The sequence below is a fragment of the Apteryx mantelli genome, chromosome 6 (assembly GCF_036417845.1).
Source record: "Apteryx mantelli isolate bAptMan1 chromosome 6, bAptMan1.hap1, whole genome shotgun sequence".
Taxonomy (NCBI): Eukaryota; Metazoa; Chordata; class Aves; order Apterygiformes; family Apterygidae; genus Apteryx; species Apteryx mantelli.
Window position 1 is genome coordinate 35628098 of NC_089983.1, and position 23398 is coordinate 35651495.

A 23398-nucleotide genomic window follows, 5' to 3' on the forward strand; every position below is an offset into this window, starting at 1 on the left:
GAGGCTCTGCACAGGTTTGCAGCCAGCCCAGTAAGCTAAACCAGAATCAGAAGCAGATTAGTAACATGCAAGCAACATCTCAGAATAAGAGAGTCTTAAATCAGAACAGTTCTAAATACAACAAGAGGCTAATGGTTCCATCTTCAAAAGCTGTAATAGCATAGGTCTTGCAGGAACAGTGATGGAAACCTCTGGAAAGCTTTCCACAACAAGACTGGATTGCTTCCCTCATTTCTACCTAAAAGTAGCAATTGGACTAGAATTCCTCCCTTTCTTATTTCAGCTAGAGCAAAGAAAAAGACAATAATCCATAGATACATACTGTTTAACACCTATTTCCTTGGCAATAATTACTGTGTACAGAGCAAGTTAAATATATCTGAATACTTGTACAGTGGGAAGCATTATTACAAGGCAAGCAGAAATTTAATTGCTAATCCAACCAAACAATGCAGAACTTCTCCACTTTAGGAAGCATTTTGCTCTGGCCTTGCTTGAAGGACATTAGGAGTTGGAACTATACAATGTTTTAGAATAAATTGGACAACGATAAATCTGACAAGAAGATTAACATTCTAATCATGTTCATGATAATTAACTCACCAAAACAATCCCACAATCATTATCCAGCTAGAGCAGAAATGGGAAAGTTTACTGCACTCGAGCAGATTTATAAACCAATTAAGAGTGTCCCTCCTCTAGACTCCATTAGCAAAGCCTCTGGTTCAGCAAAAGCTTACATGCAAGCAAGGGTCTTCCTGGGGAAAGAGGCTGCAAGGGATCTTTATCACCTCTGTTCAACCCCATCTTTTCTGCTCCCCTGAGAATGTCAAATTCCTAATATGCCCTCAGCCTCCCGTCAACTCTCCAGCCTCACACACCACCTACAAGAAGTGGGACAGACACTGTGGCACTTCTCTCTGGGTGAAGCTCTGTGTTGTATGATTCATGAACCATGACCATGGGGTCCAACAGCGGAGGTGCTCTCCCTATCTTGCGACCTTGGGGCGAGGGCTCAGTTCCCCCTCCAACTCTGGATGTCTCCTACCTTCCATATGCACTTAACAGTGGATGTATAAGTAGTTTCACCAACTTCACAGTTCTGCTGAATGCAAGTATTTGCACAGAATATGAAGCATCTCCTTGCTATCTATACCGTTTTTCCCTTTTATTGCCTTGCCACAGAGTTTCATTATTCTACTACAAGAATGTTCTCCGCCACTCTCAGAATAGGCTCCCTTTATCTCCATTTCCGAACTTCATCTTCTTTCAAAACTTTGACTAAAGAACATCTCTTTTCTTTTTCCTAGATACATTTATGCCTGCTCCCTCCCCTTTCCTTTGTGTCTTCCTGCATAATTGTGTTTTTCAGCTTTGTAAAGTATTTTTCAATATAGATGGCATAAAAATTGCTATCTAAAATGAAGTAGCATTGTATCACAGCCCACTCTTCTGTCCCAGTAATATACACAATTTGGACTGACTCAAACTGTGTTGCGTATGCAGGTAAAGTAAATTCTGAATTATTCATTGCTTAAAAAAAACTGAAAAATCATTTACTTGTTACAAGCAATAAGATTTATGCTTTATGTCTCCCAATCAATAGCTAGTGTGTCCACACACAGCTGATTTATCCACATTGAAAATATAATTATAAGCCTAGTTTGCTCTGAACCACAGAGTCCTTTTGTAACAAGATTATTTAAATACAAATGGGGTTGGAAAATTGGTTTTAAATGGCTAATCTGCCTTGTCTTCAACTCCAGCTGCAGAATTTACTAACATCATAAACACAGGCTGAGTGAAAACGTAAGAGGTTTTCTGATTCTCCTTGCGATCTGTCTATGCAGCACTGCCATTAACGGTGAAGTTGATGGGAGCTGTTGCGTGCCCTGAGAGGAGGATAATAAGCCTCGTAATCTCTGTAAAGAAGGGGATTTTTACTAGTGAGATGGTCACATACTGGTGTGCAAACATCTGTTTTATTGGCAGCCCAATGAACAATTCACATACCCAGGTCTCAGATGTGTTGAAGGGCACACATGACATTTGTATGGACAAAACCTACACCAGACAGTTGGAAACAACTCCTCAGGAACTCTGCTTGCAATATGGAGTATCAGACATTTGTGCCTGCTGCATAATTAGAAAGAGTTTCATCCAGAGGCAGATTTACCTAGGGACTATCAAGGGGCTCTATGGCCTTCCTGCTATCTCCACCAAGCGTGGCCAGTGGCCCAAGACATGCAATGGGGAAAGGCTGTGCCAGTAACCCTTTTCGTCCTCCTCCAGTACTTCAGTGTAGACACCCAGGAATACCCAACAGCTTTGTCTCTGGAGCATGCAGATAAACTGACAGAAATTGCAGTTCAATCTAACTTGGGTCAGGTAGTTTCTGACAGTTTTATTTTAACACACATAGTGGAGAAGAAATTTTAAGATTCTGTTTTCATTCCAAGGAAGGAAAACAAAGAAAAACCAAAGTGAAACCTCTAACTGAAATCAAATGCTTGCTTTGAAACACAGGGTGCTTTTTACACCCTTCTTTTCACCAGTTCAGTGTACAATCATTTTTTCAGATGGTTCACCACATAGTTATATCGCCTTCCGAAAACAAGAAAATAATTCACCAGAATACCTAGCTCCCTTCTACTGATACATAATCTCGCCTTTCAGCAGCCATGAATGAACAATCAGTTGTCACCAATGAGCAGTTTGTGCAAGACAAGCAGTAATATCCATTCAAAGCACAAACTTCTAGCTAGTTTTACTGAAGTGGGAGCTGTATCAGAGGACCTAATAGGCCCAATGCATCACAGTATTTTATATTGATACAGCAGACCACATAAGGAACTCCAGGCAACAATTATTTCGATTTCAGAGCCCCATGGAAGTTGAGTCACAATGTTGCCCACTTCTTAAGTTAGGAGCAGCTCAGCTTTCTGAGACAAAAAGCAATAAAGTAGGTAAATTTCTAGCATTTTTAGCTAAATACAAAAGTTTAAAATGGAAATCTTAAAAAGCTCTAAGTCCTGAGGGACTAAGACAGCATTAAGTCCCTGTCTTAAGGACAAAGGAAAAAGTTTCAAAGTTAAAGCTGGGGGGAAAAAGCATTTCCCACCCAACCTGTTGAGATTTCTGAAATGTTCAAAATTCACAATAACCTGTCATTTTAACCCCCCTCAATTCCCTCGCTGTGACTGAGAGGCTTCTCATAACATGGTAATTTGCCATAGACTCCCTACCTTGAATCCTGCTTTTACAGACAAACTATATTAGTACCCCTCTCCCCTCCCCTTCCCCCCCAAAAAGTATGCAAGACAGTTCCCCATTGCTGATACTGTCCATCTTGGGACTCCTCAGTGTAGGCTACCCCAAAGAGCTGCTTGGTACCTTTGTAAAATGATCCACTCTGCTTCCCTCCCTTAAGTAAAGGGCTACAGGTCTCTTCTGAGATGTGCGCGACACAGAACTTCTTATAGCTATTGAATCAGCCAGATGTTTAGGACAAGCACACCATGGTGCTTGCTCTCACTTCATCCAGATGTCCACCTTGTATAGAAAAATCTTTGAAATAAGGCTAGTGTATTTTTTTCTTGGTTAAGACAAAGCCTAGGAAAAGATTACCACCAATAAAATGGAAACACCTCAAAATTTGAGATTATAATTCTATAAACAGTTCTGAAAGCTTCCTTGGCTTTCCTCAAGTTCTATTTTCATCTAGTGAAACAAACTTAAAAGTGCCACAAAAAAAAGAACTTTCTCTTTAGTTAGAATAAAATTTTTACAGAAGTATCTTTTGAGCTACATTAATTCCACAGGCAAGCATACAAGCTCTTAGGTGTTAACGAGACTTGCCAGTTTGAGCTGACTGTAAAGTCTAATGAAATATCACATCAGTCCACTTTGGATTTTCACCATCAGATTTTGTAGAAGAGTTATTCCGATAGTGAAGTTTGGTGATGCTTCCTAACAGGCTCTTCAAGCCCCTTGCATGGGGATGTGGAGCAAGTGCTTCTACTGGACTGAACTTATATTATTGGTTCATATCGTAAATGTAATTTATAGAAACTAATGTGCTGGGGGAGAATATCCAAATCCTTCCCCCGGTGTTACCTTTTCTATTTCATTTTTCCTAAATTATATATAAAACCAATATCCTCTGTAGATTAGAGTGATACCTCTCCAGAAGGAAAATCTCCAGATCTACTGAAGCTTTAGAGCTTGTGTCAGGTTTTTTTTCTTGAATCACCTTACATGATCATTTAGCAAAGCAAGAGTTCATGCTTTTTATAAATCCTGATACACTTTCAAATGCCCGCTGGACATATTCCTATTGTTGTGTGCAATATTTGGTGCCAGATCAGAAACTCACTAAACTGGATCCTTAGGCCATGAAAATCTGCTATGATAAATTCTACTTGTTGTCTTTTCAAGTTTCCCTTTAAGAAGTAAACCTTACAAAAAATAAAAGGTCAAAGGTTTCCAAAAAAGAGACAGATGGAAACATTAGACATGTAATCAAAAGTTAATTTATCCTAATATAAAATCTTAACAAGGCACATAATATTATCAGGTAAAGCAGCCTTTAATGAAAATGAGTGTGTAAAAATACCTGAATTCTGGATTTCAGTATCCCAGGAGTAGAAGTCCAGACCCAGATTAAATAATTACTACAAGCAGTTCAGAATAAAATTCTACTGTTTTCAATATAAAAAAAGCATATAAGTATCTGAAATGAAGCCAGCCTAATATAACTTTATAAGTGACAGGTGAAGCAGAGCCACACTTAACTTTATGACCATCTTTGGGCCAAAGTTGCCTTTCTAAAGGAACGACAGCTTAAACAGCTTTTCCCTAAAGCAAATCCACATTAAAACAAAGACAGTGGGAACACAATAGATTTTAAAACCATCCAATACATGCGTTCCCACTGCGTAGAACATGCTCAGGAAAAAATTAAACAGCCCCTCTCCTCTCTTTCTGCAACCACAACTCTCCTCATTCATAATCATTAAGTTCTGGAAGCAAAATCTGCTTTCTGACACAGCAGTTAACCAAGATGTTAACCAGGGAAAAAATTAAGATGAAAACAGAAGTCTACCTGATCACCCTTAAATGTTTCATTTGATTTTCATCACAAGTACGTTTTATTCACCAACACATACTGTCACACTACCAAGGCTATTGATGGCCAGAACCCGAGAACAGCACAGCGAGGATGCAACAATTCATTAAGATCATTCATATGAGAGGAATAATTTTGAGCTTCTCCATCCACATTTGAAGCGGAATTGCTACTGCTCACAGTCCTACAAACAGCACCTGACATGGCCATATATGGAACTTGCGACACAGCAAGCTTCAAGGCTGCATTAAAGTTTTAGGAAAAGCCTTGAGCACTTCTGGTGCATCAGCTAAATCATCTCAGAAGTCATGCTGCAGCTCCAGCTTTCTCCAGCTGAGGAGCAATTTACCACCCGTCTGCCCCAGCATGAGCTCAGCTGTTCTGGTCAGCAAGTGCGCATAAGGGACAGGGTTAATTTCTTTATTTCCCAAAAGAAGTATGTACATGATTAGTCCCACTTGCCCTGCTGTTCCTGAATCAAAGCCTACCAGGCAAAGAAGATCATTTCGAGTGCCTTGAACATCTGTATAGTCTAAAAAACAATGTAGTCCTGAGGGTCTGAAACTGTATTACACAGACAATTGGTGACAGAAGTAGTTTAGATCAAAACACCCTGTGGAGTAACTCAGGCCTGCTCTCTCACCACTGCTGCCTTCACCTGATCTGAACTTGAATCCATTTCTCCAAATACCACATTGAGCCTGAACCAGAACAATCCAGGGCAAACATATCTACAACTCACCTGTTTGACTTAAAATAATAGATCAGGAGAAAGGTTCAGACCTACCCAGATGATGTCTTCTTGTCTGTACTGTTTCCAGTTGCGGCCGGTGTCGCTGAACATCAGCATGTAGCTGGTTACCCAGTCTGAGCTCCCGTACCTTCCTTGGGTAGCAACCGCAACAATCTCAACTCTGTCTCCTAGATCAATCTGGAGCCACTGCTGCTCATTTGAGTCAAGTGGAGACCAGCCACCAGCTCCTAAGAGAGATTAGAAAAAGACAATGTAGAGAACACAGACAACACAAAAAGCGATATCCTAGAAAGAACCATCATCTTATTTCAGGTTATCACAGAGAAGTCTTTACTTTCTGAAAGTAAAGCTACTCATTCCTGGTTTTGTATTAGCATATTAAAATACACTACCTGGTGTGCTGCTTCTACGCTTTCTTACTTAACATACAATTCATAAGGAATTTTGAATTTCTAAGAAGTTTCAAGAAAACCTAGTCCTTGTTAGCTAAACAAGTGTCAGTGAGGATGACACCATTAGCAGCAAAAATCATACCTATTCCTTCCTTATACGCTTGTGCAAATCTGCAAATGCCGATTTCTAACTTCAAATTTGCTTTGACTTCTTTTTTGCTATGTTTTGAAAGATATGAAAAAATCTTAGCTATCGTGATTTGTGCCCTATAAAGTATTTGATAGAAGTGTTTAATTAGAGGTTCAAAGGCACTTGAAATAATAGGTCAAAGATAGAGAATATTTTATCAAACAACTAAAAGGACTGCCTTCACATCGGAAAATAACCTCCTTCCTTACACAAGATGCTTGCTAAGTGAGCATGCATTTTATCGTAAATAAAAGAAGAAAAAATCTTTATCAGGACAAATACAAGTTACAAATTACCAACCTCCATGATTAACTTCTCCATTCTGGAATGGAGACTTTAGAAGTAAATCATGGAAGCTGATATTTTATAACTCATGTTTGTCCTAAAAAAGTAAAAACATCTACTATCCCTTGAATTCTTCTAGTGGCTAAGCAGGCCCACGATAATGTCAAGCCAATGAAACATGGAACTGCAACTACTGCTTGAATCCTAACAAATCACTACAATAATCATGATCTTATGGTTATAAAATCAAATCCTTCCAGACTGGAATATAGTCTTATGTTCCCTTGTTTACTCTTACACTTATAAATTATAAACTATATTTATTTTCTTTTACCTTGTTTCTACTTGCACACATTTATTCTCTACATACATTCAGCATTCACCTAAGCTTTACAAATAAGCAAATAATGCAGATATGAAGAACATAGAAGCCATTAACAAACTATCCAAAGCAGCAAATTTTACAGCTGTCAGTGCTTCTGCAACCCATCTTGTTTGTTTTGTCATCAACAGTGAAGTTTAAAAAAGCACTTCCATGCAATTGCAGTGAATACAATTACATTAGGAGGAAAAGGGGAAATACAGAGTTGAGAATAAAGCATTAACAATTCCTCATGTGAACTATGAGAAGGAATCTAAATATGTATTTCCAAAGAAAATGCGTCAATAACTTTTGGTTATAAATAGCTGAATTTAACTTAATATTTTTATCTTATTAATTGATCTGTCTCAAAGCTGCTCCATGAATAGTTTATTGCATTGAACTGAGTCAAAAGATCAATAAATGTGGCTGATATCAAAGAACTCAAATTTCAATAACTTTGCCCTTTAAAAAGCTTTCTTAGTTTTCTTGGTCCACACAGGATTTTCCAACTCACAATTGAAATTCCTTTGTTTAAGAACAAGCGTTAGTTTTGTTTTGTTTTTTAACCATTTATCTAATTTTTTTTACTTTTTTTTTTTTTTTTACTATTATTTACATTTCATTAAGATAAGATTTAGTCTCAGTTCCTGAAATAAAAGTCTATTTATTCCATAGCTAGAATTCAGTATTGTCCTCACTCCTCTGGATGACTGACTTTTCTCTATGGGAACTCTCAGGGGACATTTTTTGTAACCAAACCAATGTATACTTGTTAGTGTCATGCTTTATTTTACCTTTTTTGATCTCAACAGAATAGTCTTTATTGCCATGGTGATTATTTTACTTGCCTTAAATAGAATACTTTCCTCTACAAGCATGACATGCAACACCTAACCAGAATATTAAGAATTTCATCACTCATTTCATATTTGACTACTTCATTTCTAACTCACCACAGATGTATAGATGAATATAGAGAAGACTGTAGTATTTCCTGCTACAAACCCTAACAACACTTTAAAAAAAAAAAAAAAGTCAAACAGAGACTATTTATGCCTGGCTTTTAAGATACAAAATGTATACCTGTGTTCAAAGATACCAAGCTGTATCTTATCTCCTGCAAGGAACTGTGACTAACATCCACAGGAGCCAAAGGAAACTCTCCATTGTATTGTAATATCTAATACCTGAAACAGTCTGAAACACAATACGAGCCGCTTTGTTTACAGTTTTATTCCAAGAACAGGTAAGATATAGAATAGAAATTAATTTCTGAAGTGCTGGCAGGTTTGTGGCACAAAGTTGTTTCCTTCACCACCCTAAAGAGCTTATACTAGATGTTTTTAGTGAATACTAAGAGAAGGGTACATATTTTCCTCTTTCCTTCATTGCCTCTTCAATCAGTCTTTCTGCAACATAAACAGTAACAACTAGATGGAAAATCACTCATAACAAGTCATTTATTTGATGAGTTGCCCATGAAAAAAGAAAACATGACTTTATTCCAAGCCAAGCTCATCACCACGAATATTTCCAGCAATTCATTAAACATCCTAACTAGCATCTATCCTCTGTAGTTTATGCCCTCTCCCTTCTAAGGAGAGGCAGCAAGGTCACATGCTTGTCGTTAAAGTATTGCCGGGGGGAATGCATTGCTGCTTTCGAGCCTGAGGACTACACAGCGGGTTTATATTTTAGGAGGTAAGTCAAAAGAATGATACACTCTGAATGGAAATCTGGAAGAACTGCAGTGAGCTAAAGTGCTCAAATCACAGGCTACATACCACCTCTGAACTGCCTATCACTTCACATGAGCACATTTGTCTGTAGGAAATGCTATTCTTTAGATTTAAGCGCTGCATAACACAGCAATGACACTTGCTCTTAGGACTGTCTGTGCAGGTTTGCTTGGCTCTTGCAGTCCAGAAGTCCATCTTGCAAAAGACACAGATGTTATCTGTTACAGCCCTCATCTTTGCATAACAGCAGCTGCCTCATACACCTTCCCCGGAGGAGGAGAAGAGAAAAAACAAACAAAAAAAACCCAAACCCACCCTATTCCTCTCTCCCAAACCTCCTGCCTTTATCGTTACTGTAGATGGACAGTAATTCTACTGACTTGTAAGAACAGCAGTTAAAACATCACTGCACCAGCACAGTTGCATTGGCGGCTTGACTCAGGGTAAAACTAAAACGTTTCCCATTGGACCTCTCACATCTGCCAGTAAAAGAATAAGCAGACAACTTTTGTGGGTATCCCAAATCTACACAGAGTGCTGCTGTGACTGCCAAAATAGATAAATATTCTTTGTCTCCATATTTATCTGTTGTACAAAGCAAGTGGCAGAAGGGATACCGATCTATGCAGGCACATTTCTTTTGTACATGTTGTTCCTTGTAGTGTCACACCTCACCAAAGCATATTAAAATCACTAGCAAAAAAGTATATCCGGAGTGTAGCAATTGCTTTATAGCCATTTGCTTCTCCACCCACTGCTAATGCTCATCCTAGGGAAAGTTTGCCCAAAGCTTAGCACAGACATCAAAAAAGGACTGTACATAATTTATGAATAGTGCAGCATAATTACAAAACAAAGTGGCATTGATTACACCCACTGTATATGGGCATTCAAGTTGGCGACCTGAACAGTTATAAAGTGTTTATGAGGACACCAAATTGCCTCTCCCACAAGAAAACAGATCAAACTCAACACATGCTTGGCGCTTTACAACAACATGTCTGAGGGGCATGTTATTTCCCTGCTCTACCCACCAGATTCCCATCAGTAGGATCCTGTGCATCCCCAAAAGGCTACACCATCCTTTCTCACAGCTCCCACATCTTAAATTTTCTGCAGATCATTTGGAGAGAGGTTCAACATGGTAGGGAGAAAACATCCTACTGGAGAAGCAGTGGCCCAGGAAGCTGATGCATGAGCTCATATTCTCCATGGCAACAAACTATAATGCTATAAATATGAGAATGAAGATCATATGGTTTCCCAGTTGGAGACCCAAAATAAATCAAGGAAATATGATCTACTACTCTTTTCCCCCCCTTTTTCAAACCGTTCGTACATTTTGCCATAATTGTTATGAAAATTGCACTTCAGCCCAGCGTTATGGAATCTGTGCTCCTTGATATTGCACAGGGCTGCTCAGGATGCCCATACTTACTTGTAGTTTATTAATATGAAGCAAAGAAAATGCTTGTTTCCACTCTACAGTGCCTTACAAACAGCTCAACTGGCTTTATATTGTGCTGCAAACTCTTGGACTTCCTGCTGAAACTAAGTGCTTCCCTGCTGTACAGTTTCACATTAATGCCCAGATCAAACACTTCCTGGCCATAAAACAAATTCCATATGACATTTTATTTATATATATATATTTATTTATTTATATTCCATACTCAATTACCTATACTGACTGCTCAGGCTGAGAGCTAATAGGGAACTGAAAATCTCAGTTGATACAGTCATATTGTAGTAATTTTCTTATTCTTTTTCATCTATTTACTACAAACAAAAAAGTTGATTAATCCCTCTCATGGATAAGTAATATATTCCATACAACAGAATCATATCTATCAGATATGATAGATATGATATCAGATATGATGTACTTCCAGTACAGGTTTATCAGCATTTTAATTGAGCACTTCCAACAGGTCTCACAAAGCTTTACTTAAGGTTATTGTTTTTGTTTTTTTAAACAGTACATTTCAGTGCTGTAGGCCTTTTTAAAAACAGCCTTTTAGTTATTGCTATCCATTACTGAATCAACCTGATGAATAAAAACTTTCTACTGATGTAGATCTGTTGTATTTTATAAATTCATCTTCACCTGTTTCATTCTTATTTATGCTAGCAAACATTTATCTAGCTATTTACCTTGAGGCAATATTCCTTGCAGCACTGTGTTATTAATTACAAATGAAGCTAAGCCAATGAAAACACTTTGAAAACCATAGCATAGTGCAAAAAGCATAACATGTTAGTAAATGCTATTTCTTTTAAAGATGGCCACTATATGCATTCAGGTACCAGTCAAAGTTTCTTCACCCACCTTCTACCAATGCTCCTCAAACCCAAAATGAAGTATCCTTACCAATTCAGCTGGCGCTATATATGTGCATTTCTATAAAAGTCTGTGTAACAGAAGAACTAGGCAAGGGTAGAATTTAACTTCTAGGTCCTTTTCTCAGGCCTAGCCCATCAGTTATCGCTTAGGCCTTCAAAACATAAAATAGAAGTTGTTTATACACTTGAAACTACTTCAGTTTCATGTTCCCTGTCTTCCTGATCCCAGGATTTGTACCAACAGAGAGGATGGAGCTTACTGATATTATACTGTATGTATTCTCGCTCTTCAGACATTATACCCCACTACTTGGGTGAATTATTTTAGCACAGCTAAGTAAGAGCTATTTTATTTTCTGTCCTTAATTTACAATCATTGTTAAGTTCATGTATTTTAGATATTGTTAATCCAACTTTAAAACACAGCATACCCACAACTGGACTTGGAATAATACTGACTTAGGAACTTTTCCTCTTTTCTGCAGATATAATCAGTGATTTTAGCCATTCTCAAAATCATGTAAGCACTTCTACTCACTATCCTGGCTGGTAGGTGGAGATGATGGAGATGAAGGCATGGCAAACCCAAAGATCATGTTTTTTGGTTCTTTGTTTGTTTTTTAATTTTCTGTATGTTGAGCAACTACAAAGTCACTTTTTAACTTATTGAGGAACTTTGGTTCAGAAGTCTAAATATGAGATAGTAACTCCCATCTAACACTTCTCTAACGACACAGCAACTTACGGCAGTGCAACATAGAGCCCTTTACAGTCATTCTGTAGATTTATCAAATAGGGGTGTCTCATTTATTTTCAATTAAAATCTCTTTTCTAGTAGTACACTTTCTAGTATTTCTAATAATCATGTCTAATGCCATAACAATGCTCTTTGACCTTTGAGGCTGTAACTTAGGGATAAGATGAGCCAACAATCCCAATTTGCAATAAATGGCCAAATTATATTGTCGATACTGCCAATTCCTCTTTTCTAGTATGAATTTTCAGCCTAACAATTTCACCTTGTGTGAACTCATCATTTAGACCTCAAAAATTCCTCCCTTGCAAAGGTCTACAAAGTTTTCATTCTTACTTTTTTCTGCAGAGTTATGTAATCATTGAATTCCACTGGAACTTTTCTACTTAATTCCTACTAGCTTTAACAGACATCTACATTTTAGAATAGAATCTCAAGCTGAATGACCTTCAATCTCTAAAGACTATGGGAGCTCTATCTAAAAGCCAAAAGGCTATCTGAACTTCCTTCACAGTATCCCTACAAAAGAAGGGAAGAGTTCCAAACACAATAGAAGTTTTCTACAATAAATGAGGGAGCTGCTCCTAAACAGAGCTCTCACAGAAGCATAAATGAAGGGCTCTACTTGACTTAGCCCTGAATACACTGAATACAAACAGCATAACTTATTTTTTTAGAACTGTGATTAAAAAAAGACTATTTTAGGCATTTCATACAGCAATCTTACCCTCTCGTCTGTTGAGCTTTGCAAAGCTGGGACTGTGAGTACTGAAGAGCTCAGAGGAACTGGTAAGGGCTGTTGAAGGCAAGGTAGATACCAGCGCAGCATCACAATTATCTAAAAACAAAAAAACAAAAGAAAAATAGAGGTCATCAGACAAGCAACAGGTAGGTCAACTGTGTCTATCTCGGGGTGTTGCACGATTCTGTGAAGTGGGCCGAGACTGGAGAAAGAGCACACTTGCGCTTGACATCCCTCAGAACAAACTGCGCCACTGTCGTGTGCAACTCCACAATTTACCCCCCAGAATGACAGCCTGGTGGGACAGCAACTGAACAGAAACTGTTTTTAGGACACTGAATACTTAAAAAGCTTAAGAATTCAGTTCTCTGACAGAGTGTGCAATTTCCTGTCATATCCTCTCGTTAAACAACTCTTGTTGCAAAAGCCACTGGAAGAATGTGGTAGTGCCCTGGCAGACTTTAGGTAACACCTCAGGTGCTGTGTTTGGAAAAGTTTCTCCACAAAGCAGACACATAATTGAGGAGCTGAAGTGACAACTTACTTCCATATAGAAGTGAACCATAGGGACATGATACCTGGCCTTGTGCAGCAACACATGAAAGCGTGCCCCATACTTCACAAGATTCCTATGCTGTATTGTAAGTACAAACCATGGACCCTGCCTGCTTTTCTTCCTCAAACTCATACACACATATAATTACAAGCAAGTTTCATTAGCTCAAATGAGTTGTCTGCTACATTTTTCCCTTCTTACTTTACCACATCTTCATCTGAGGACAGTTTCAATTAAGTTAGGCTAACGCTCAAGTTGAATTTTTGAGCCCATAATGCTTTCATGAGAATGAAATTAGGCAAAGTAAGTTTGCTCATTACAATGCTGTCACATACACATCCAAAAATATAGCACAGGCTTTCAGTAGGGAATTAAAAAAAAACACACACATTTTTAATTGAATCTCCCATGGAGGAAACATGGATCTAATTACTGGAAAAGTCCTGCAGGTTAGCAAGATCTCAGACACCACAGCGTTCTCGCATTCCCAGAGTAAATATACAATTTGCAAGGGGGAAAGAAAGACAGTTTGCAAGGGGGAAAAAAAGAAGTTCGCTAATGATACTTCAGGGTTACAAAAGTCAAGGAATGAAAGCAGAAATGATTTCACAGTTATGGTGGCAAATTTAGACTGATCCAAAACTGGGTGATGCCTTTCCCATAAAGAGCTGGACTGCATTAAAATATTACTCATCTTTTTCTGCAGCAACTCTGTGGACTATTCAAGAGACTTTTACAATTTAAATCTTCCCTTATCATAAAAAAAGGAAACTAGTTTATTGGTTGTCTGATCAACAGGACAGCAACACTACTTGCTACCTGCAGCACCCTCACACGCACTGGACAGAGGGACAAGTGGGAAACCCTTCCAGTACATCAGTTGCCCTCTATCCAAGAGAACAGGCAGTCTCTGACTCCCCCCCCTGTTTAGGGACCACTCCTTTAGCATCCCCACACAGATGAAAGTAAGAAATTTTGCCTTAGCACCCGCACAGAGCCAGATGCTGCCTAACATGCTGTTTGAATTACTAACGCAGACTTAGATCTCTCTCTTCATGTGCAAATATGTTTGCTTGGTCATTTAAATACACACATATATAAATAATATATAAAACACAAACATATAATATACAATATGTAAATACTTATTTAAAATGGACAGTTTCCCAAAATTGGAAAGAAGTCTTGAACAAAAGTAGGTCTATCTATTGTTTGCACAGTTTATGCAAACAACAGATAGAAGCTGCTTAGGTACTTAACTCAGTTCTGCATTTATATATGGTTATGTGGGTTTGAAAAAAGAATATTCTGTTCAAAAAAAAAAATAGCAATAAAGCTAGCATTACACCACTGGTAAAAATGAATAAGCTGATGTCTGCAACTCCAACACTCTGCAACAGTGTAAGGGCTGACAAGGGATTCGACAAGTGAAGAGTTAAAGAAAGGCAGCATAAGAGATTCCATCTAGCTTATTTCTCTGAGAAACATCTAATTAAACAAATCTGGTACTGTTTTTGAAGAAGCTGCAATTGATAAGAGGGAAAAAAAATGCATTTAGTGTATTCAGAGTTCTAAAAGTATTTCATGTAGCTCAACTGGTGTTCGGTTAAAAAACAGTTCTATATGAAAATCAGCCTGACCAGTGTAATTCATATCAGTGTATTGACTGATGAATCTCAAAAAGCAAACTTAAATATGAAGTCCTCTTCCTCTCTTAGGTTACCATCAGTAAAAAGGCCTAAAAAAAATTCCATGAATTAGCTTAAGGACAAGTAGGCCACTGATGTTTTGACAGTGAGGATAATTAGCCAACAGCTTACTAAGGCCCTGAGCAGATTCTCTATCACTGATAGCCTTTACAACTCAAAGAGAACTGCTGACTGTAACATGGAAATATTTGTAGAGTGCTGCACCCTTTGGTACAGAAGTGGTCAGATCATAATTGTCCTGCCTGGACTTAAAAATCTGCAAATTAAAATGCATCTATTAAATTTGCTCTTATTTGTGACCTGAGAGGTGGTTTAAACAAAGATCTCAACTTGTAAGTACATTAGGGCACTTCTGCATCTTATAAAACCTAATCAAGCGGTTGGGAACCTCTCATAAAGAAGTTCACGGTCTTAGTGACAGATCTATACTAAGGTAGTAATGACACCAGCTCAACCCTTTCAAAAGGAATAGAAGGAAGGGTTTTCTACACCACCTAACTGCCCAAAGTTAAGAAGGTCCAACAGTGAGACGCTCCTCCAGGAGACAGCCTATTCCTCTATTCGCAGTCACCCTCTATGAGGGTGTCCTTATTCAGAGCCTTCTGCACTTGGGTATCTGAGGCAGGAGTCATGAATACCCACCTTAGAGCACAGTCTAAATGCTAATGAGAGACAACATGGAGAGCCTTGCTTTTATTAGTTAAAAATGTCAAGCAGATTTTAAGCAAGATATGCTGGGAAGATATCATGTGTCATGTTGACAGATTAAATTGCCAAGAATTTGCTGGTATCCTTCATACAACTTCAGAGATGGAGGAATCTCTACAAGAACAACTTCAGCTGGAAAAGGATAGTCTGATTTGAAACAACTCTGATGATACTATGCCTGACATCAAATAAATTCCATTTACATTTAAAAATGGCATTTATAAATATCAAGATTATATTACTCATCACAGATGAGCTAGTTTTCTCTAACTGTGGATATTCAAGTCATTGTCATAAGGACTATTCATCAGTTGAAAACAGAGGTTGAATACAACTGAACGTAGAGATTTCAGTTCAGATAACGTCTAGACTGCTGGTTCTCTTCAGTTCACTGTGGTTGCTCTTAGACCATGAGAGAACACAGCACTTCAGTCTGCTGATCCACTACTTGTCCATGTTATAAGCTCTGTAGGTTCTTCATTACCTGATGGTATCATTGGGTACCTATGGGATACCAAGTTTCCCAGTACAGCAACTAGTGTAAAACATTTCAGAGCAATGCATTTGAGGTGCTCCACATGGTCTGTGGAGGGTCCATTCCAGGAAATGACAATTAAGTCTTTCTACCCACCATCCACATTTCCATTCCCTTTGCTTCAGTTTCCAGATAGAGTCACCTGGATCTCTGCAGCTACAGCATTACAACACCATTTTCAAACCAAATTCTGGGATCCTTATTTGGTTTTCCTCTAAACAAAACACTACTGCCATGAGTCCTTCCTTGAGTTCATACCTAACTATAAAAACACGTAACCTTAAGGCTTCAGGATTTAGGACAGCAAAGAGTTCCGAGTGTGCCAGCACAAATACAGCCTGGCTTTCCTACAGATAAGAGCAATGATTGATTAACTTTAGAGTACAAGAAGGAATAGTCTCCAAATGAAGTCATTTCATGAGCAGATTCTCCAACAAGATACAAGGTCATTCTTCTGCCCTTCCACCAGTCAAAACTAACCTCATAGCATCAGAGATTGCACTGATTGCTCTACATGCACAGATCTACAGTGCAGGACATGCCAGAGTCTTTATATGCCAAGTGAAATTTCAAAGTACAATAAAGCCAAAGTGCTTAGGACACATCAGAGTCGGCTTGGCTTGCACATGCTCAGCACTCCAGGTCTTTTGCACAGCAGCTCTCATGCATTCCTTGTCAGAGATACTACACGCATGAGAACTGCCTTGCCCTTGGGTATTTAAAAACAGTCACATTCAGTCATTTCTGCAACAAATCAAGCCCCAGTAAATAACAGGCTGGTGACAGCCCTGATAAGGACACTTCTGCAGTCTGTCTTCCCTAACTGACCAGCTGTTTTGATGACAAACATACAGATGTGAGATCGTTATCTCCTTGTCAAACCTAGCTGAAATTGTCCATGCAGTTCAAAGAGGTAGGAGGTGCACATAGAGTGAGGATCACCACATAGGCCTAGCTTCCATGAGAAGCCAAAAAAAGAGAAAGAAAAAAAAAAAAGGAAAAACATCACCCATACACCTCTCAAGATTTCAAAATTCTTTAAGAAAGGATATTATCACGTTACACCTCTTTCCTGTTCACACCCACCCAAAAAGGAAGCATCTTCTGTTTGTGCAAGGTTACAAAAGAGACCCATGGTAAAGCAAAAGCAAAGGCAATGTCTGCTGATTCCCAGCATACAAATCCAGCCACATTTCCCTCATTCAGTGTGACAGAAACAGACCTTCTTCAGTTTACTGCAGCTGCTCCCAGATTTCTATTTTCTGCACCCTACTCCTTTTTCCTTAGTAGTTTGTCCATCAGAATAATAAAACCTGTTTCTTTAACTGCATTATATTTCTATCAAAAATGCTGATTTTAATAAAGAAACAATTCCATGCCACAGAATCATTGAACATATACGGACACTTAAAGTATTTACTTTCCAGTTGTTTTCTCCTATGTTTTCTTGCTGACCAGATAATTAGCAAAAAGATACAAAATGAAAAAAGAGAACCTAATTGTACCTATAAAATATCCTCTTCAGCCAAAGCACGCAACAATACAGATGACTTGCATGACAAATGACAAAGCCATCTTGCTTCTGAAATTAATAAAAATATTTATTCTCAGTTTCTGATTTTTCTTCATTTTTAATTTTTAGAAAATGATAAAAAATTAGCAACAAAACAAATAAGAAGCCCTCTGAACTACTACGAAGTTGTTTGGTTTATTGTTTTTGATTGCTTTCTTGTAGTTTTAATTGCCAAAATAAAAGCAAAGAAATACTAAGCATTTTTTTTTTTAATTTTGGCCCAACCTTTTCTTTTTAAGCACAAATGTAAACATTTTCAGTTCAGATTTCAAAAGCATTCAAGTGAGATTTAGACACCAACATACTCTGGCTTCATTGAAACGTGCCAGATAGCATTAGCAAAGCAGATATTCTGTATAAGAGTAAACCTCAGAAAAGGCCTTGTGCCCAAACATCTAATTAAACTTTATATTTTGTGAAAGTCTTCAACACCTGTGACAATTATGAAAAAATAATTGAGAAAAATGTATCCCAGTCCTAGAGAGACAGGATTTCAAATGTTTCTGAAGCACAGCAGGCTTCCGAAATGCAGCTAATATATTACCAAAATTGATTTTGTGCAGAAAGTGGAGATTCAGCCCAAGTTTACTAATTCTTCCGGTACGCATTTTACATTAAGTGTTGGTAGGCATGGCATGACCCAGTTAATAAAACTTTCTTCAAGTTTGAAATTATATTTGACTGTGACAACCAGTGAATTTAGAAGAATTCTGGCTAGTGGATGCTGAAGGTATTCAGAAAGCCACAAAACAAAAAAAACCCCCACACACAACACACACCACCATGGTCACACTAATGCTTCTGTCATCCTCTGTTCTGAAGGAGATCAAGCCCTGGATCACAGACAGGGTCATTACCAGCCATGACTGACAAGCGTTCACACGGCTCTGCTGCTGCTGTTTTTTCCCTTGTCCTCTTGAAGAGTCAACAGGAAAACACACATTGATTTCCACTTGTAAAAGCCATCCAGAAAGGTCACCAACATTTCCTGAACGAAAACTTTGATCAATAGGACACAATTAGTGAAAAGATCCCCCCAATCCCTGGACTCCACAGATTTCCCATACCTTGGGTTTGGGGTGCTTTTAGTAGTGCCCTATCTTCATTGAGGCAATATGCAGAAAGCCTTTGACCATGAAGCTTGCATTACTACTTCTTGGTAGACTTTTCAGAGGGAAAGAAGGTGCCTCCCATGGGTGCTTCCCTGCCAGCACACGGGCTGGTGCTTCTCTGCTGAATCGGGCATACGATGTGCAATGAGGGCAAGAGCACTTCTGACCAGCTGGGCAAACTCTTCCCCGCACCAGAACCCCTGAGGTTCAAAGCTAATTTAATGAGTTAAGTGCAGGACAAAACCCAACTCTCAATAACTAGCAGAATCATGCAGACCTTTTGTCCACAGCTTGCTATTTAAGTTTTGATGTATTTATTTTAAAGTAAACATAAAGGAGATTTCAGAGTAAATCAGAGGCATTGCAGCTTCCTCTTGGAGGCCTTGCTTGGAACTTAAAGGTATTTTATTTAAGTGGGACTTTTGTTGTCAAGATATAATTTTATTTATTATTAAAATACCACCAGAGTTACAGATGGTGCTGAAGTTAAATTGTGTGCATCATTTTGATTGCAACAGTAAATTGTCTCTGTACTGGGATTTGAAGTTGAAAAGATTCACTTGTATTTATAGGGTAGATAAAATTCCTCTTAGCATTACCCACTTAATGGCATACTTTGTTTTACAGACATAAAGCATGCATTTCGTACAATGCCTCTAACAGTGCTCAAGAGTGACAACTGATGCCTTCCGCTTCATCTATTTTTCTTCTTCCTTCTAGCTACAATTCATCTTTGTAAAGAAGGGAAATAAATATTTGGATATTCCTGCAGAAATTAACCTTCCACCTTTACAGCCCAACCAGGTGTATGTGTACTTAAGAAATACTCCCCTACCCCCAAAGAAACAGGCACTGCAGAAACACAGATTAGGGATACAGATTTAGAAGAGACAGAGATGATACCCGTAAATCAAGAGTCCTACACAAAGCATCTCACCAGACCTAGCACATTCTGCTATGTTCTCCTATCACGATCATCTTAGTAAGTGATTCTGGGGAGGTGAATAGAAAAAGAACAATCTTTTCTGTAAAGGAAAATTCCTTCTTTTTTTCCTTTCCCAGAGACTGGCTATACTGGCATGCACAGCTGTGCACTCCATCTGTTAGCTGATAAGCATGGCATGAAGACACTAAGAGAAAGTACTTAACAACACAACAATATTTCTTTTTCTTTCCTTGCTATACTGCAAGGAAACATCAATAGTTTAGCTAATCACGAACTCTTTCCAAATGACTGTAAATTACATAAGTGTTCTTTCATATGCCTGTAAACCTTGACATAAAAGTATTACTCAATCAGTGCATTTACAGAGCATCCTTTTATGATACATTTTGTACTAGCAACCTTGTCTTGCAAAAAGTGGTCAAAGTCTGTTTCTGAATGATGCAAGGGGCTCTCAAAAACCTTCAATTAAATAATTGTTTTTTACTAAAACAAGCATGTCTGCTGTCTAACTTCTGCTCACATAATGAAGTAGGAGGCAAGTTGAGGAACAGAGCGATCACACAATACTTGGGTTTATGAAGCCAAAAAGTGGATTTCAAACAAGTGTCAATGCATCTCCAACTAACATACTTGGTTTAAAGAAGGTCAGAACATCCGAAAAAGCTAATTAACTAAAAATTAAAGGAAAATGGTCTGATGCTTAAGGAACAAGTGTTCTCTGATTCCAGCTCTGTCATAATCCATGCAGTTTAGGATGAATCACAACATCTGCATCTGCAAAATGAAGGTACTATGCACTTTATTCCATCCACTATCCTTTTCATTAGATCATAGACTTTTCAGGACAGGCATCATCTGCAATGGCAAGAAGAACAAATGGCAAATCCATCATGAAAACCCACTGAATAAGTGGATAGACTGAGATCTCAGCAATTACTGAAATCATAGTTATTTCTATATGGAAAAGAAAAAAGGACCACATCAGAAAAGCGCAAACTCAGCCTGTCAACATTTATATTCCAGTGAACAAACCTGCAAATGAATATCATTGTCCAAAGCTGTGATTTAGTCTTGGCAGGTGTAACAGCGGTTGCCAGGGGTTTTTACTACTTTCTACTCACAGAATGTGTCTTGGGCCTATTTATCTTTTCTATCAGCATTTGGGCAATCCTGCTAATTTAAGAATGCTCTGATCTCTGATCTGAGATCAGAAACTACAAAGCTGACCCAGCAGATGGAACAGCTTTTATATCACAAGTTTGCCCTTTTGACATGTGACATGGTCTAGTGGACAGACAGAATAAATCCCTTCAATCTGTGGCAGGGCGATATATCCAGAAATTGCTTTTCTCTACAGGAAAACACAGGCAAGTGACTTGGTCAGCACATGGCAGTTTTTCTGATGTTATAGAAAAATACAGTCGAAGAAAACAGAGATGCTTTGCCATGGCCACACATCACCACAAGCATCCTTTACACCCTGGCTCACGTAAGGCAGATTAGTGGTGCATTTCAAAGAAAATAGTTGATACATTCAAAAGATCAAGACTATCTTCTAGAGTTTTAGAAGTTTTGGCAGCACCCACACACGAAAACATAAAGTTGGAGTTATAAAGCACCACATTTCTTCCAAAAGCAGACTTCACTACAAGTATACCCTGTCCCCCAGAGCTGTGCTTCAACCTCATCAGTGAAAAAAGAGCCAGGGACTTCACGCATTAAATCAATAATACCAAAAAAAGAATATTTGTCCTAAAATACAATAAAATATAAAATAAAGTAACAAAAATGTTGATGTACCTTGACTCATCAGCAAGGCTGTCAGCCTCATTATTAGAGGAAAAACACACAAGCATTCAAAGACAATTGCACTGAGTTAGTATAGGCATTCACCAACCTAAAATTAAAACGCAGAAGAGAAAAGGCAGATTTTCTGCTGATATATTTCAATGTAAAGACTGTTCAGCAATTCACTGCTGGAGCAGTTTTTCCAAGTTGTATAAATACAAGTTTTTAAAATGGGAATGCAAATACCTTTTCCAATGAGAATAAAATTTCTTGGCAAAAAAAAAGAAAGGGAAAAGCTTTCTGCAGAAAAATAGCAGCAAGTAGGTTTGTATGCTGAAAGAAATGTGAGAAAACAATTTGGGAAACACAAACACTTTGTTTGGTGTTTTATTTTGACCATCTCAGGAAACTAACACTATCAGGAAAAAAAATCTGTTTCTCAACCAGACTTGAAAATAGAATCGCTTCAGAAATCTGAGAGAGAGCTATATCAGCTTTTTACCTCCTGATATCTAGCCCAATGAGACAAAAATACAGTTCTATTTCTCCAAAACGTATGAATTTTTCACATGGACTAACATCTATGCTATTCCCCACACCTTCACTGACCTTCAAATTCAGCATGTTCACAGCAGCACTGCTGCAAACTTCAGTGGAGCATCTCAACACCAACTGCTTATCACCGTCAAACCTGTGACCACATAGCTCACCTCCTAAAGTGACTCCCGCTACCTTCTACTGCTTTTGCTGACTCACATAATCTCAGTAAGGGTACCTTATGCAAAAAACAGCTTAAATTCTAATGGGGGATCCAGTTCCCAGGGTAGGTTTCATTTTGATTTCCTTTTGTTCAGGGATGAATTTAAGAAGGAAAGTTAAGGAAGAACTATTACTCATTAGTTCTTGTCTCCTTAGGCTTCCCTGACACAGTGCTATGGTTCCCACACTTCTGTGCAGTGCCGCGGTTTCCCCCTACCTCGGAGCAGGGCCCAAAAGGATCTGCCTCAGCGAGATGCCTATCCCCATTTTCCCTCTCTCAAACCCAAATACCCAGAGGGGCAACAACATCAGGCAACCTCCATCGTATAAGAAACTGGACCAGGGCTCAGCTTTTTCATTCTCAGGTGGGATTCTGCTGCTCTGTTTTTCCTATGGATCGCTACGGAAAAGGACTCATTTATTCAGGCAGACATTGCAAAGACTTTCAGACAATGCTACACCTTTGTCTGATAAGGTTATTGCATGCACATCTAAATTTACAACCCTTATCTCTGAGCAAACAACAGAAGCAACTACAAAGACATGGAACACTGATGAGTTTCACAGGCACAGCCACGTACACTGCACAACAATTTAAAAGCCATCAATAACCTAGAAGTTGTCCCCTGAATTTTCAAATCAGTCATGGTCAAATGAGTTCAATTTTTATTTTTCCTTTGAATCTGCAATGAACTCAGGGAGAAACCTGATTAGAAAGAGAGAAAAAAATACACACTATGGAATTCACTAAGTATTTTCTGTTTGGAAGGGAACCTCTTCAAATTGAGTAGCATGCAAGATGGCATATTGAAAAGCAATTATAACTCTGAGAATTTCAGTACATCCCATAAGGCTGAGAGAATATTCCATTTGCAGGCTGTGAGCAAGGATTAATGGAGATGAAGGTAGTGGTAAGTGCCCATGTACCATTGCATTTAAACGTAATGTCATTTCAAGGGGTGATAAGTAATCATTTCACGTCTCAATAACCACCAACAAAAGCATCTTATTTAGACCCCAA

General features: G+C 38.4%; 1 protein-coding gene across 1 annotated transcript in view; it reads right to left on the bottom strand.

Moving 5' to 3' along the window:
• Positions 1-6062, bottom strand: part of CNTNAP5 (contactin associated protein family member 5) — a 211046-nt gene extending 204984 nt beyond the window's left edge. The window contains exon 1 of the mRNA XM_067298578.1: positions 5916-6062. Coding sequence (XP_067154679.1) covers positions 5916-5978 — 63 coding nt within the window. The 5' untranslated portion in view covers positions 5979-6062. The remainder of the gene's footprint in view (positions 1-5915) is intronic.
• Between the last annotated feature and the right edge of the window lie 17336 nt (positions 6063-23398).